The sequence below is a fragment of the Ctenocephalides felis genome, unplaced genomic scaffold, assembly GCF_003426905.1.
Source record: "Ctenocephalides felis isolate EL2017-DRISC unplaced genomic scaffold, ASM342690v1 CF-g0.4_SCAFFOLD_03572, whole genome shotgun sequence".
Taxonomy (NCBI): domain Eukaryota; kingdom Metazoa; phylum Arthropoda; class Insecta; order Siphonaptera; family Pulicidae; genus Ctenocephalides; species Ctenocephalides felis.
In genome coordinates, this window is record NW_020539726.1 from 43896998 (window position 1) to 43913772 (window position 16775).

General features: G+C 25.8%; 1 protein-coding gene across 2 annotated transcripts; it reads right to left on the minus strand.

The window, feature by feature from the left end:
- Positions 1-1977: 1977 nt before the first annotated feature.
- LOC113387610 (nucleolar transcription factor 1-like) lies at positions 1978-16420 on the minus strand. 2 transcript variants are annotated; one of them, XM_026624957.1, is made up of 15 exons: positions 16265-16419; positions 15798-15938; positions 14924-14977; positions 14319-14372; positions 13891-13941; positions 12208-12306; positions 11723-12036; positions 9693-9845; positions 9525-9623; positions 9232-9353; positions 8848-9169; positions 8331-8606; positions 5735-5979; positions 2333-2624; positions 1978-2163 (listed from the first exon to the last, which is right to left on the minus strand). In XM_026624957.1, exons 2-15 carry the CDS (start codon positions 15898-15900, stop codon positions 2074-2076), a joined length of 2274 nt encoding a protein of 757 aa, XP_026480742.1. In that variant the 5' UTR covers positions 15901-15938; positions 16265-16419; the 3' UTR covers positions 1978-2073. The 2 variants fall into 2 exon arrangements, with proteins under 2 accessions (XP_026480742.1, XP_026480743.1); XM_026624958.1 differs by lacking the exon at positions 13891-13941 and having other exon boundaries at positions 16265-16420.
- Positions 16421-16775: the final 355 nt, after the last annotated feature.

Sequence of the window (16775 nt, forward strand, 5' to 3'; positions counted from 1 at the left end):
TTCAGGCAATCTATAACATATTCAGACATTTTCAGACAATCTACAACATTCCAGGACATTTTTTTTTTTTTTAGGAAATATACATTTATAAACAGGATACAACATTTTCAGAACACCTCTAACAACCTACAAGATTTTTAGATAATTTGCAACATTTTCAAATAATCTCCAATATTGTTTTTTGGGAAAACCTAAAACATTTTCAGACCACCTAAACACGATCAACAAGATTATCTATAAAATTTTCAGTACCATCGAGACTATCTACATTTTCATATGAAAATTGCATTGGTTCATGGTTCATTAAAATTTTTTGGAAAGTATCATTAATTGACTTGAAAAAATATGCCAATTTTGAAATAAATCTGACAAAATTTTGAAAAATCATTGGCAAAAAGACATTTTTGAAAAAAATCATGATAGTCAATACAAAATTTTTGGAAAATATCATTGACAAAATTTTTTGAAAAAAAAATCATTAACTATTCTGTATTCACAAATATAATTTGTTATTTATTGTTTTTGTTAGAGCACTACGTGCTATTTGAAGGTTATCCGAAGTTCTTCCGGCCTTGCTGTTAGATTTTGGAATCACGTTTTATGTACAATTATTTATTATATAAGAAGTAGTTAAGATTTAGTTAGTCAGTCAGAAATCAGGAGTCAGAAGTGAGGAGTCAAGTCAGAAGTCAGGAGTCAAGTCAGGCTTACTGTTTAGATTGTTAAAAAATGTAGTCTCTGATCATCGATAACCAAAAGGTTATCGAACAAATTATTTAATTGTAAAAATAGTAAACAATAAAGTATAAAGATCTACCAAGAACCAGTGTTTTATCTTTCAACCGCTCAGCTCCAGCTACCAAACAACCTCCCATAATCACAGGAGTGATACAACAACCCCACAATTACAGTTCATAACATAATAAATTAAAAAAAAAAAATCATTGACAAAAAAAAATAGTCCATGAAAAGAATTTGGAATATATCTAAAGAAACTCGTGTTCTCTATACTACGTATATTGTTTATTATGACAATAGTAATAACACTATGTGTGATTATATTGATCATTTACACAACGTAGATATTATTTCAGTATTTATAATAAAAAAAGGAAAAAAGTTAAGAATTATAATTTTGGCATTTTGAACATTGAGCAAACAAAAACGAGATCTGATCTGACACTTGAACTTTTTGTTTTTGAGCTGACACTATGATGAGCTTCAAATAATGAACATCTGTCAAGTTAAAATGCGACGTGTGTTGACAGGTCGCTACATATCATTGACAAAATTTTTTGAAAAAAATCGATAAAAAACAGTTTGTAAAAAAAAACATTTTCAGATAATCTCTAAAATTTTGAACATATTTCAAAATTACTAGACAACACCTAACATTTCCCTACAATTTATAATATTTTCAAATCGTCCAATTAAATTTTTTTTTGGAACAACCTAAAACATTTTCAGACCACTGAAACATGATCAAACAGATCATCTACAATCTTTTCAGACCATCTACATTAGTTTTAGAACTATGTACAACATTTCATTATGGAAGTCGCATTAGAAGTTTTACTTCAAACCGCGGCTAAAACTTTTGAATTCAATTAAATTCAGAAAGACATAAAACTAGCAAACAAGCCACAAAAATATAAAATTTGAAGTTAAAAAATCTTAAATAACTGAAAACTTATAAGTCTTTCACATTTGCACCTACAACAACAAAATAAGTAACTGCATAAATTATGTTTATTCTACTATAAAAATGAATACAAGTAAAAAAGACCCGTTTTGATACAATCAAAAGGCGTATATAAATACAATTTCATGGATAAAATATTTAAAAAAATATAAATACATATAAAACAATCACATGTAACAATTTCATTCCTTATCAACAATTTTCATCAGTCAAAGGGCGAATAAATTAGTAAAATGAGTAGTAATAAAACTTATTTATATATAGTAGTAGTCTAAGGTGTAAAATATATAAAAAAATAAGTATCTAGTTAATTCATATATACATAAATAAATTTTGTACTCGGTATGTAAAATAATAACTTATCTTTAATACTAGTCATCATCATCAACACTTGAGGAACTTGAATCGGATTCTGGGTCATCAGATTCCATTATGACAGACTTTGGAATCTGTTTTGGATCCTAAAAATAAATCAACTAAGTCAGTACATTTTAATAATACTTATTTACATAAATAAGTGTGTGAATAAGCTTCAGAAAGACTAATCGATGTATCAATCACTGTACAATCAATATCGGGTGTTTAGCATCATATTTTCACGCGTATTTTTATTCACACATAAATTTTTACCTCATCCTCTTCATCCGATGAAGAATCACTTCCTTCTTCGCTCGAATCACTGCTGGTTTCCAGGCTTGAACTTGCAACACCGTCACGAACTTGTATGAATTTAGAATAGTCTTGCAATTGATCCTCGTCCAGATTTTTCAGAAACTCTTCATACTCTGTCATGTATTTTTGTTTCATCTCTTCGAGTCTTTTTTTGTATTTGTTTTGAGTTTTTGCCGACAAGGATTTCCAGGCGGCTTGCGCCGTTGATTCGTTGCCCCGATACGTTTTTGCAAAAAGTATCGAAGGGTGGCTGAAAAAATTGTGATTGTTAAAAAAATATAATTGATATTGTAATAAATATATGTATTTTATATATATATATATATATATATATATATACAGCGCCCCCTCCCCCCTATTAATTTTCACCGTTTTAACAGTTTATCATTAAAATTATATAAATATTTACATATTTTTTTAAAATTAATTTTTAATTATTCTGGGTTTAGTACACAAAAAAATAGATATAATCTAGAAGGGTAAAAAATATATTGATTTTAAATTTTTGATTATTATCGATATCAATAAATAAAACAATGTCGTAATTTCACATTTTAGTAATGTTCAATATGTAGTAATTTGGTTAAGGATGTTAGTTCGACTACCATAGCAAAAGAATTAATATTTTTGTTAGATTAAAGTTATAGAATTTAAGAAATGCATTTCAGAAATAGTATTTATTATTTTGATATAAAGATCTTGATATCAAAATAATAAATACTATTTCTGAAATGCATTTCTTAAATTCTATAACTTTAATTTAATGAAAATATTAAGTGAAACAAATAAATTAATTTTCAATTATTCTGGATTTAGTGCACAAAAAATTAGATATAATCTAAAAGCGTATAAAATGTATTGATTTTAAATTTATTTAGAAAATCGAGGCGATTCGAGGGTTGATTATAATCAAGTATTTTGAAATTTTCAATTATTTTTAGCATATGTGCAATACTAATATTTAAAAAAAACTAGCATTTAATTTTCAAACATAACACTCGTATATCATGTTGGATTTTTTAAATTTTAATTTGATTTAATTTTTCATCGTTTACAATATCCAAAATTGCGTCGTAAACTTCTCCTTATTGATATCGTAAGAGCCGTCATATTCAGAGTATCAGCTTGTTGTTTTAAAGATAAATTTTTAACGTATTTTAGAAGTATTGTTAAAAAAACAGTAAAAAATGCAAAGAAATTACACATTTCTTGAACAATATTGAAAAAAAAACTTATATTTAATATGTATTATTTCTGTATAGTTAATAATTATTAAATTTAGAGAATGGACACCATTAAGTATAAAATAAGCCTTAAGATTTTCTTTCCAAAGTACCATTCCATTTTTCATATTTTGTTCCACGCATGTCTTCAAAATTCAAAGTTCAATAGATGCGAAACATTTGCAACAAAAGCAAAAGTTACAATTCAATTTCTCGAAATAAACAAGTCATTTTCTAAGCATTGATACCCCATTTATTATAATGTGTTTATATTTTTTAACAACGTTTCAACTAAATTAGCTCGCAATTTTTCGTCAATAATTAATTAACCCCAACAATTAATTTAATGTTTCGCAGGTTTGCGCTTATGGGATTGAACACTAGATAATTTCTTTTTCGATTCCACGGCAACTTCAAACAAAGAAAAAATTTAATAAGTAGATTAAGCAATAAACAGAGCTGTTATTTACTAATTTGCACAGTTATTAGATGGTTAATTGTGTCTACTGATATCACATTGCAAAATAAATATGCTTTTTGAGTCTCCGTATCCCTAGTTTAGTTAAATTATTTATTATAATTTATTAAGTATTCTAGATTTTATACAAATAATTCTAGATTTTATATAAAAAAATATAAATATTATATTATAAATTTAATTTCCGAAACTCGTTTTGGCGCCCCCTTGCGCCCTCATTTTTTGCATGCATTGCATGCAAGGCAGGACCGGCCCTGTATATATATATATATATATATATATATATATATATATATATATATATATATATATATATATATATATATATATATATATATATTATAGAATTTTATGATATGAGTGGAACGAATATTAATTGTTTGATATGAACAAAACAGCACTCAGATTTGTTTAACACAACTTTATTTTATGATTACAGACGTTTCGAGACCATGGTGTGTCTCATCTTCAGTGTAATTTCAAAAACAGTTACTTATATACTACACATTCTTTACTAATTTATTTAAATTTCATTTAATTTTTGATATACAAAAAACACCAACTATTCCTTGCAATGCTTGACACAGTACTAAAGAAACATATAACACTTACAGAAATATTCTAAACAAATTTGAAGTACTTATCTAGATGGAGACAGAATGGGTATCATTATAATGTAAACAAAAGGAGTGCTATTGCATACAAAAATCGATAAAAATGAAAAAACAAATTAATTTATTGAAAAGAATAAGATTTTTGTATGCGATAGCACTCCTTTTGTTTACATTATAATGATACCCATTCTGTCTCCATCTAGATAAGTACTTCAAATTTGTTTAGAATATTTCTGTAAGTGTTATATGTTTCTTTAGTACTGTGTCAAGCATTGCAAGGAATAGTTGGTGTTTTTTGTATACCAAAAATTAAATGAAATTTAAATAAATTATTAAAGAATGTGTAGTATATAAGTAACTGTTTTTGAAATTACACTGAAGATGAGACACACCATGGTCTCGAAACGTCTGTAATCATAAAATAAAGTTGTGTTAAACAAATCTGAGTGCTGTTTTGTTCATATCAAACAATTAATAAATATATATATATATATATATATATATATATATATATATACACCTAAGTCTGTTTTTACACGGTTTTGATATAACACGGTTTGAAAATTGAATATTTTTAATTTTTTTACACGAATTTATTCCATTTAGCACGATTTGAAATTTCATGTACTTAAATTTTTTTGGAAAATTTAATTTTTGCGAAAAATGTTTATCTCACAAAAAAGTATTTATGAAAGAAAAAAGTCTGAAACCATCGATAGTATCTATAGTTTGCGAACACTAGCTTAAAGATTTAAGTGAATTCCCCTTTAGCGCGTACAAACAACTTTTACTGGTCAAAGCAAATGTGAATAGCACTAATTTAATTCTTGTTCTTAAAAATTCTTGTTTTTCACCAATTTTAATAGGTTTTAGAGATTAGGAACAAATCACCCATTTTTGTATAAGATCAATGTTTTTTTTTACACGTTTTTTTTTTACACGGCTTCTTCTGGAACCAATCTCCGTGTAAAAACAGACTTAGGTGTATATGTATATGTATATATATATATATATATATATATATATATATATATGTTTCACTTACTTAGGTGGTGCCTCAGGTTCTCCATCATACAGCTTCATGTTCAGCTTCTCCACTTTCTCCAATTTCACCTTCTTCTTGGCATTAGTGTTATTAACTTCCTCCACCTCGTCAATGTCATTTGCATCTTCATCTAGTTTATGTTTCTTACTAGTATTTTTTTTCTTATCTTCTAATTCTTCTTTACGCTTCTGAGGTGACAGGGAATTAAGATACTCTGCATACTGGACTTTGTATGCTTCTTTTAACTGAAATGGGAAAAAGATTGAGGTTAGAAATATGCAGATATAAAGATGGTAAATGTTTATTGATGGTTTGGTGTCGTCAGTAAGACTAATCAAAACTATCATGGATAGTCAAGTGAAGGCATGTTTTCATCATGTAATATTTATAAGCATAATTATATATTGTAGAGCACCATTAAGATGATTTTTAGATTAATGTAGAGAGTTTGAAAATGTATCAAATGACTAAAAATATTGCAAATTGTTTGATTAAAAATGTTATATAATCAATTAAAAACATTGCATTGCAAATTTAATTAAACAAGGTATTGAAAGCTTATTAAAGATGTAGTATAATTTAATTAGAAATGTCGCATATTGATTGATAAAAAAATGTTGGAAACTAATTGATTAAAAATGAAAATTTAGCTAAAAATGTTCATTTGATTCGATAATGTTGCAAATAGTTAGATTGCAAAATGTTGCAAATAAATCGGTTAATGCTGAATAAATTGGAAAATGTTGCAAATTCAATTAAAAATATTATGCATTTAAAAAGGTTAATTTAAAAATTGTTGTCAATTGATTAAAAAAGTTGTCAATTAAATTTGTCAATTTTTGTCAAATAATTCAAAAATATTGTCAAATAATTAAAATTGTCGAATAATTTTAAAAATGTCAATTAATTAAAAATGTCGTTAATTTTAAAAATGTCAAATAGTTTAAAAATGTCAATTAATTAAAACTGTCAATTTAAAAATTGTCGTCAATGCCAATGTCAATTAATTTAAAAATTGTCATCAAACAATTGAAAATATTGTCAAACAATTAAAAATGTTGTCAAACAATTAAAAATGTTTGAAATTAATTAAAAATGTTTGAAATTAATTAAAAATGTTTGAAATTAATTAAAAATGTTGTAAACTAATTTAAAATGTTGTAAACTAATTTAAAATGGTGTCAATTAAATTTAAAATGGTGTCAATTAATTTAAAATGGTGTCAATTTAAAATGGCGTCAATTAATTTAAAATGGTGTCAATTAATTTAAAATGGCGTCAATTAAATTTAAAATGGTGTAAATTATATTTAAAATGGTGTAAATTAAGTTCAAAATGGTGTAAATTAAATTAAAAATGGTGTAAATTAAATTAAAAATGTTGTAAATTAAATTAAAAATGTTTTGAATTAATTTAAAAACGCAGTCAATTAATTAAAAATTGCCATCTAATTAAAAATTGTCGTTAATTAAAAATGTCAAATAATTTAAAATGCAGAAAATTTAATTTAAAATGTTGAGAGAATTAATTGAAAAATGTTATGAATTAATTTAAAAATGTCAAATAATTCAAAATGTTGTGAATTAATTAAAAATGTCAATTAAATTGAAAACATCGTCAAATAATTTAATAATGTCAATTGAAAATGTTTATCAACTAATTTAAAATGATGTCAATTGATTAAAAGCGTTGTGAATTAATGTAAAATGTTGTAAATTAAAAATGTTTTGAATTAATTTAAATTGTTTGAATTTAATTAGTAATGTCATCAAATAATGAAAGATGTCAATTAATTTGAAATGTTGTCAAATAATTTAAAATGTTAAAATTTTGCATTGAAATGGTGTGAATAAAAAAAATGTTGCAAAATTAATTAATTAGTAATATCATGAATATGATTTTGATTAAAAATGTTGTAAATTTAGTTTAAAAAAATATAAATTTAATTAAAAATGTTGCAAGTGATTTAAAAATTAATTAGAACATTTGTTATTAATGCAGAACATTTCTAAAATATTATAAAACATATAAAAAATATTAATTATTGATAAATGTTGTAGCCTGTCTTGAAATGTTGTAAACAACAAATTGTTATACATAAAAGTATAAAAAAATACCATAAACTTTCGAAAAATATTTTACACTACATAAATCTTGAAATACTATAAAAATACTGATAAATAAAAATATTTTACACTATTTGCAAATCTTGTAAGCCAATATAAAAAAATATTGTAAGTTGTATGATATTTCAAAATATATATGAAAATGTAATACATAATATAATTATCAAAATCTGAAATTTAGTTTATAAACTGGTGTAAATTTATTTAAAAATGTTGCAAATTGCCTAAAAATACTGCAAATTGATTAAAAATGTTTTAAATGTTTGAAAATAGATCAAAATTGTTCAAAAATACCTGAAAATATTGCAATGAACTAAATTTGCATAACCAAAATTAGAACAAAAGAATAATGTAGTATTTGTTATACAGTCCTTAAAAAAATATCTTAACAGGCTTTTCCTTTATAAGAAAAACTAATATAACCTAGATTCATCAAAACCTTCTTACATAATAATTTATAATCAACTCACACTTATAACACGATCCTCATAAGCCTTCTTCTCTTTAGGATCCAAACTCCTCCACTGTTGAGAAATCAAAAGCATCCTGTCTTTTGGTAACGACATTTTCAGCTCCTCAGAATTCAACAACATTGTACTAAACAACGTATACGCAGAATTTGGAGGCTTATCAGGCTTTCCCAACAACCTATCCCTTATGATGATTTCGTCTTTTGTCAAACAGGATTTGAAGCGCTGAGCGGGTGTGGAATCAGGATTTTCGGACTTCATGGTTTCTAGTTGTTCCTGGAAATAAATAATAAGAGATAAAGAAAATTGTAGAGGGTAAAAGATTAATGGTGTTGGTTGTTTGCAGTCAGAAAGACTAATCATACTAATCACTTGTTCATTAATGCAATTTTCATCATGCTTTGGTACATGTTTTATTATTATTTCTACTGATTCTTAATTTCATACAATGTTGAAAGTTATTTATTGTATTTTTCTATTGCTGGTGCGATTTTTTTTTCATTAGACCTAGACTTACTTTATATTTGTCTTCATTCTTCACAGACAAATTAATCCAAACTCCTTTCTCTTCATCATTCATTTTATTCCAAATCTCTCGACAGTTGGACTGGAAGCTTGCTTTATCAACATCCCCTCTATTTTCTTTCCTCAACATGTCTTCAAAGAATAATCTGAACGGTGCCAAAGGTTTTGTAGGTTGTCCAGATTTAGCACCCTTCTTCGATGTTTTAACTGTCTCAGAACTACCCTCTCCTCCGTCTGATGGATCAGTATCGCCGCTTGTAACTTTTGCAGAGCCTTTGGATCTACTAGCAGGCTTTAAATCTGGATGCTTTTTGCTGTAAACAATCCTGATGAAATAATGCTAAATGTACTTGATAAAATATTTATGCAGACTTACTAGAAATTGTCCAGATCGGTTTCATATTTCGCTTTGCTTTCAGCATACATTTTGGTATATTTAGCCTTCTTGTCCTCAGAAAGATTACGGTACTTTTCTGATATTTTTTTGGTCAAATCTGTCTAAGACAATAAGAATAAATAACACATAGGTAAACAACTAGGTAAAAGATTTATTATGTTTGTTGTTATTTGTTCAGAAAGACTAATCATAATAATCATTTGTTCATTGTTGCAATTGTCATCATTATTTGTTATAAAACTAAGTTTAAAAATATATATTGCTATACTCACCACATTGTCATTTGGATTTTTCTTTTTGTACTTCTCATAAACTTGTTTAAAGTACAACATGTAAGTTGTGGGTGGTTTTTTAGGCATATCAGGATGCAACTGAATAAAAAAAATAAATATAAAATCAATGATATTTATTAGAATAAAATTAATGTCTGTTATAATTACCTTGTTCTTCTTATGATAATCTCGCCATGGTGTTTTGCTCCAGACTTTAGCATCATCTAACAGTTCCTGCAGAAGTCTGAAGCCTCTAAGTTTCTTCGAAATTGATTCCCACATAATTCTGCAATCTTGTGCAGAGTACATTTTGAAGGCTATCTAAATAATAGAAAACAATTATTAAAAAAAAACAGAACATTCTATATTCATAATTAAATTTATAGACTGTTAAGATGTTTGTATTATATAATGAAAAAAAAAAAAAACATCAGTTAAAAAAATACAATAAATAACTTTTAGCATTGTATGGAAATAGAACGAATCTGCGAAAACAAGAAACATTTCCTAATGTGTAAATTAAAATAAGAATGAGTAGAAATCGCTTCTGTGTTTTCTTGGCTTAAAAAAAACACTAAAACCCTCTCAGACAATCTGTAAAGCTCTCAAAGACCACGCAACACTCACGGACAAGTAACAACACACTCAATCCACCTATAACACTTTCAAACAACTCACAATACTCTCAGACAACTTACAATGCTGTCAGGCAATTTAAAACGCTCTCAGACAATCTACACAGGTTTTGTTATAAATTTTTCAAACGTGTTGTAAATTATCTAAAAATATTTGTTGTAAATTGTTTAAAAATATTTGTTATAAATTTACTAAAATTATTTGTTTGTTATAAAGTTTGCCAAAAATGCTTCGGATTATTAAAAACAGTTGTAAATGCTTTGAATTGTTATAAATTTTACTAAAAATGCTTTCGGATTGTTAAAAACTGTCAAAAGATGCTTTAATTTGTTAAAACTGTTGAAAATGCTCCAAATTGTTAAAAACTGTTGAAAATGCTCTAAATTGTTCAAAAATGCTTTAAATTGTTAAAAACTGTCAAAAATGCTCTAAATTGTTGAAAATAGTTAAAAAATACTGTGAATTGATAAAGACTGTCAAAGAATGCTCTAAATTGTTAAAATCTGTCAAAGAATGCTCTAAATTGTTAAAATCTGTCAAAAATACTCTAAATTGTTAAAAACAGTTAAAAATAATACTGTGAACTAATAAAAACTGTCAAAAATGATTTGATTTGTTAAAAACTGTAAAAAATGCTTCGAAATGTAAAAAACTTCCAAAGAATGCTATGGGTTGTTCAAAACTGTCAAAAAGTACTTTGTATTGTTAAAAACTGTCAAAAAATGCTTTAGATTGTTAAAAACTGTGTCAAAAAATCTTCGAATTGTTAAAAACTGTGAACAATGTTCTGACTGTTTACAAAAAGGCAAAAGAAACTCTAAATCATTAAAAATAGTCAAAAAATGTTTTAAATTGTTAGAAGTAGTCAAAATATGCTCTTTATTGTTAAAAATAGCCAAAAAATGCTTTAAATTGTTAGAAGCAGATAAAATATGCACTAAGTGTTTAATAACTGTCAAAAAATTATTCGAATTGTTAAAAACTGTCAAAAAATGCTTTAAATTGTTAAAAGCTGTCAAAAAAATGTTCTATTTGTTAAAAACTGTCAAAAAATTCTCTAATTTGTTAAAAACTATCAAAAAATGCTTCGTATTGTTAAAAACTATCAAAAAACGCTTCGTATTGTTAAAAACTATCAAAAAACGCTTTGGATTGTTAAAAACTGTCAAAAATGCTTTAGATTTAAAATGTTCTCAGACAATCTGCACAGTAAACTCACTCTCAGAAAATCGTCAATACTTTCAGACAACCCACAACACACTCAAATAATCTAAAACACTCTCAGACAATCTACAAAGACTTGAGTAAACTCACAACACTCTCAGACAACTCGCCAAACTCAAAGAAAAACTTGCCACACTATCAAAAAAAATCTCGCAACGCTCAAAAAAAAAAATGTCTCGCCACACTCTCAAAAAACAAAAAAAAATTACACTCTCACAAAAAATTCACCACACTGAAAAAAAAAACTCACAACACTCAGATAACTCACAGAACTCTAAAAAAAAAACTCTCTATGCTCAACATTACTCCCAGACAAAATTAAAACATAATTCCATTACCTTCTCCCAATCCAGTCCATCAGCCCTCGTTTTAAAATTCATGTTATCATTCTTAGGTAAAACATTTTCAATCTGCGTAAACAATTCATTCAAATCCGCCTCAGGCCAATATTCTCCCACAGCCTCTGATGATTCCTCGTGCTTCTCCAATTCGACATCTCTAACAGGTGGTTCTACCTCTTTGGCTTTATCTTTTTTAGATTTCTTATTTTTTTGTTTCGGTTGGAAAATTTCATTCTCTGACGAATCTGTATCATCGGTTTTGATTTCTACTGTTTGTGACTTTTTTGCTTTCTTTGAGATATTGAGAGTATCTGGAAAACAAATTGGAGTCTTGATAAAAGTCTGAAGCTAAACATATTCCTTATTTTGTAATTTTTTTATATATCAGGTAAGTTTTTTCTGCCACTGTTTAATCAGTAGAACGAAAGTTTAATTTAATCATCACGGTATGCATTAAAATATAAAATTAGTAAAATAATTACCTTCAGAGATTGACTTCTTAGAAGACTTTGGTGTCTTGGTACTTTTACTAGATTTTGGAGTTTTCGTTGTAAATGAGTCATTTGCAACTAAAGATGTATCTAGAATATAAATATTATATACATTAATAAAAATGTTGGAAGTATTTTGGTTTAATATAATAAAAATCTAAAAATTTTCAGGCATAGATTTTTCTATCAAGATCATTCAGTAGAACGAAAGTTTTATTTGATCATCATACAAGAATATGTTTAACCAATTAACATTTTACCTAAGAATGATGTAAATTGTCTAAAAATATTTGTTAAAGATGATGTATAAATATTTTTTCTTATTAATTTTCTTATTATAAACTTTCCAAAAATATTATAAACTGTCTAAAAATATTTGTGATGAAGTAACTGATTATGAATTATCTTTTATATATATAAAAATAAGTCGAGTTTTTCTTCCTGACGAAATAACTCCAGAACGCACGAACCGATTTCGACAATTTTGCATTCGTTGGAAATGTCTTGGGCTCCGCAAGGTTTATAGCTAAGAAAATTAGTTGTGCATGGCATCGTGCCTTAATGCAAGCTGCTGGAACTTTACGCACCGTAATTAAAAATTCGAGAAATAAAAATAATCAATAACTGTTTTAAATAATTTCAGAAAGATTATCTTCTACATATATAAAAATAAGTCGGGTTTTCCTTCCTGATGAAATAACTCCAGAACGCACGAACCGATTTCGACAATTTTGTATTCGTTGGAAAGGTCTCGGGCTCCGCAAGGTTTATAGCTAAGAAAATTAGTTGTACATGGCATCGTGTCTTAATGCAAGCTGCTGGAACTTCACGCACCGTAATTAAAAATTCGAGTAATCAAAATAATCAATAACTGTTTTAAATAATTTCAAATAGATTATCTTCTATATATATAAATAAGTCGGGTTTTGCTTCCTGACGATATAACTCCAGAACGCACAAACCGATTTCGTTTCGTTTATAGCTAAGAAAATTAGTTGAAAATTTGCGGATTAATTTTGGATTCACTTTCATTTACTTAGAGAAGTTCAACTAAAAAATACTTCATTTTTGTAATCGAAATAAATTCATTACTGTTGTATAATAAAATTAAATTTTTCCTTTTCAAATATAAAACAAACAAAAAATTTCTTCATCTTTCTCACAAAACCATCTGGTGGCGAAACGGAGTTCGTCGGGTTTGCTAGTTTGTTATAAAATTTACAAACAAATTATGGACTGCGTATTTATATTGTTAAAAACGCAGTTTTAAATTTGTATAAACCAGTTGAAAATGTTTTAAATTATTAAAAAGTGTGTAAAAATATTACAAAGCGTCTAAAAATGTTATAAAGTATCTAAAAGTTGTCTAAAAATGCTAAAAATTGTCTGGAAATGTTAAAAAATGTGTAAGATTCCTAAAAAAATGTGTAGAATTAAAAAGTGTTTAAAAATGTTGTAAACCGTCTAATAATGTTGCAAGCCGTCTAATAAGGTTGTAAACGGTCTAAAAGTGTTGCAGATAGTCTAAAAATGTAATAAATTGTTTTAAAATGTTTTTTATAGGTTGACTAAACTTGTAAATTTCCTAAAATTAATGTGAATTGTCTAAAATTATTGCAAAGTACATCATTTAACAAATCTTTCATTATAAAAATAAAGTCTCTTTTGAATTACCTTTATCACTTTTTTTCTTAGATATTGAATCATTTGCAGCAAAAGATTTATCTGAAATAAAAATAAATAGTATAATTATTTAGATCTGAACTAGAAGTTTCTTCTTTTTTATAAAATTTAATATATATCAGTGATACATTTTTCTATCAAGATCATTCAGTAGAACGAAAGTTTTATTTCATCATCATAAAAAAACAATTTTTAAATAGAAATTATAATTCAGTTCCAATTAAAATAAATATTCCATCTAAGTTTTAATCTCAAAGCAAAAATTATTTTTTAAAGAGGCAATTAAAAAAAAAAAGGACAAAAAATCATTTCGAACCTAATTTTATGATTGATTGTGTTTTTCACCACCAGTAAGTTTATATTCTCATTTTCTTAAAACTAAATTAAATCAATACAATAACAATAAACTTTTAGATTACCTTTATCACTTTTTTTCTTCAATGAAAATGAATCATTTGCAGCAAAAGATGAATCTAAAAGAGAAATATCATTTGAATAAATTTGGTTTCTAAAAAGGTGTTTATTGTATTTAACAAACAAACAGTTATCAGTAACAAATTTTTCTATCAAGTTTATTCAGTAGAACGAAAGTTTTATTTGATCATCATAAGAAAATATAATTACACAATCATTAGATTCAAGTTTAATGATTAAAAATTATATATTAATCTATACATTCGTTATAGATGAAATAATATGTATGTTTCATTTATAAAATTATAAATTAATTGTGCTTTATAACAATAATTGAGTAAAGAATTTTTAGGAAAAGTTTAAAGAAAAAGTTTTAAAATTTTAAAGAGAACCTTTTAATTTAATTTTATAATTAAGAAATATTCATAAAAATAGAAAATGTGGATTATAATAAAATTTAGTAGAAAATTTAAAAAAAAACCTTTAAATACAGATTAATTTATAATTTTAGTCAAAAATGTATATAAGTTATATAGGCAATATGGCTACATTATAATGTAAAGCCAAAAAATATAAATGAGTAAAATTAATAAAATTCCCTTTAAATTACCTTTATCACTCTTTTTCTTCTTGGAAATTGAATCATTAGCAGCAAAAGATGAATCTAGAACAAACAAAAACATTTATATTAATGAGGATCCCAACAAAATTAATTTTTTATATAAAAAATAACAATTTTCAGTCCAAGATGTTTCTATCAAGATCATTCAGTAGAACGAAAGTTTTATTTGATCATCATAAAAAATAATTATACTTAAAATATTTATACTTTATTAAAATAATAGTAAACTAAGTATATTATATAGATTGCTTAAGTTCTATCCCCTAGAAAAATAATTATATTTGAAGTAATTTAATTAAAATAAAATCTTTATTATATTTGTTTATATATATTTATTCATAATAAATAATATTTCAGGCTCTTTAATTTAAATTTCTTTTTTCGAACTGACTTACAAAGTTTATTATAAATCTATTAAATTGAATTAAAAAAAAAAAAAATGATTTGGTTTAGTAATAAATATTTATTGCATTTTAATTTGAGCATATTTTTTAAAATAACCTAAAACTTGTAACAATACTAATGTTTTTATTGTAAATCTAATAAATAAATTGTATTTTTGTTTATCCTCGATTTATTTATTTATCAATAGGTAATTTATTTGTATTACTTATTTCAGACTCTTTAATGTAAGTGCTTTTATTTTGTTTATTTACTTAGTAATGAAAAATAATATCTAAGGCTCTTGTCAAGCGTTATTTTATACAAGACTCCTAAACAATTGATTACAGTTTATCGAAACAAAATCATATCACAAAAAGATATTTGAAGCAGCTAAATCTTTATTCACTCAGCTTAAAATTAACATACGAGTAACCTGTATTTAATCTAACATAAAGCTAGGTGTACGATCTATTATTACCTTTGTCACTTTTCTTCTTCGATGCAAGTTTGGAGCTGGATATTATAGAATCATCAGCTTTATCAGAATGCTTCTTAACACCCATTTTTAACAAAAACGACATGCACCACGTGAGTATTAGATGAAATCTGTCGCAGGCTCCTAAATAATAAGAATAACATTTAGCACAACATTGGGGTTATGTTTACACATGATTGAAATAATATATGTATAACATTTGTAGGAATAAATGATAATAAGAACGTTATAAGCTATACACAGATGACAAGATTAACTTGTGGAATAAAAATAACATCCCTGATTGGTGTAACATTGAGGTTATGTTTACACATGAGTGAAATAATACATGTACAATATATATTGGAATAAATATACTAAGTATGTACTAAGCTGTACACAGATGACAAGATTAACTTGAGTATTAGTTACTAAACCTTTATTAAAAGAAAGATTAAGCATCAACTCACCTTCGGTTCAATCTCGTCCATTAACGGAGTTGGCATAATTATATTAATGACTGCGCATTAATTAACATAAATACCACAAATTATAGTATACACAAGCACGCTTTATATATTATTTACGTTTATATTTAATTTATTAACACTGATTAGATGTTTTACTTTAATACGTTTTCACCAAAATGAGCGGGAAGGATGTGTACGAACATAAATCCGGGCAAAGTACATGCAACCAACATCAGCGACTGAAAATTTAAAAAGTTGAAAGACGATAGGATGTGCGCGCGAAATTTGAATTTGAAATTGATTTGAAAAAGAAAAAATATAAATAAGACAAATTTATATTTAAAAACATAATAATTAAAAACTAAATTAATTATATTTTTATATCCTTAACAACTTATTATTATATAAAACTTGACCGCTTTTACATAAATAATTATTTTTATGCATTATTATTGTTGTATTGTATTCTACTGTACGTGTATGATTTGATACTTCTCCTAAACGGTTATTC

Excerpts from the sequence above, each read along its gene's own strand:
- LOC113387610 (XM_026624957.1), bottom strand. The coding sequence starts at position 15,900 with ATGTCGTTTTTGTTAAAAATGGGTGTTAAGAAGCATTCTGATAAAGCT. Across the intron at positions 9,846-11,722 it reads ATGGACTGGATTGGGAGAAG|ATAGCCTTCAAAATGTACTC; the intron begins GTAATGGAATTA and ends TCTATTATTTAG. Across the intron at positions 9,170-9,231 it reads ACCGATCTGGACAATTTCTA|CAAAAAGCATCCAGATTTAA; the intron begins GTAAGTCTGCAT and ends GATTGTTTACAG.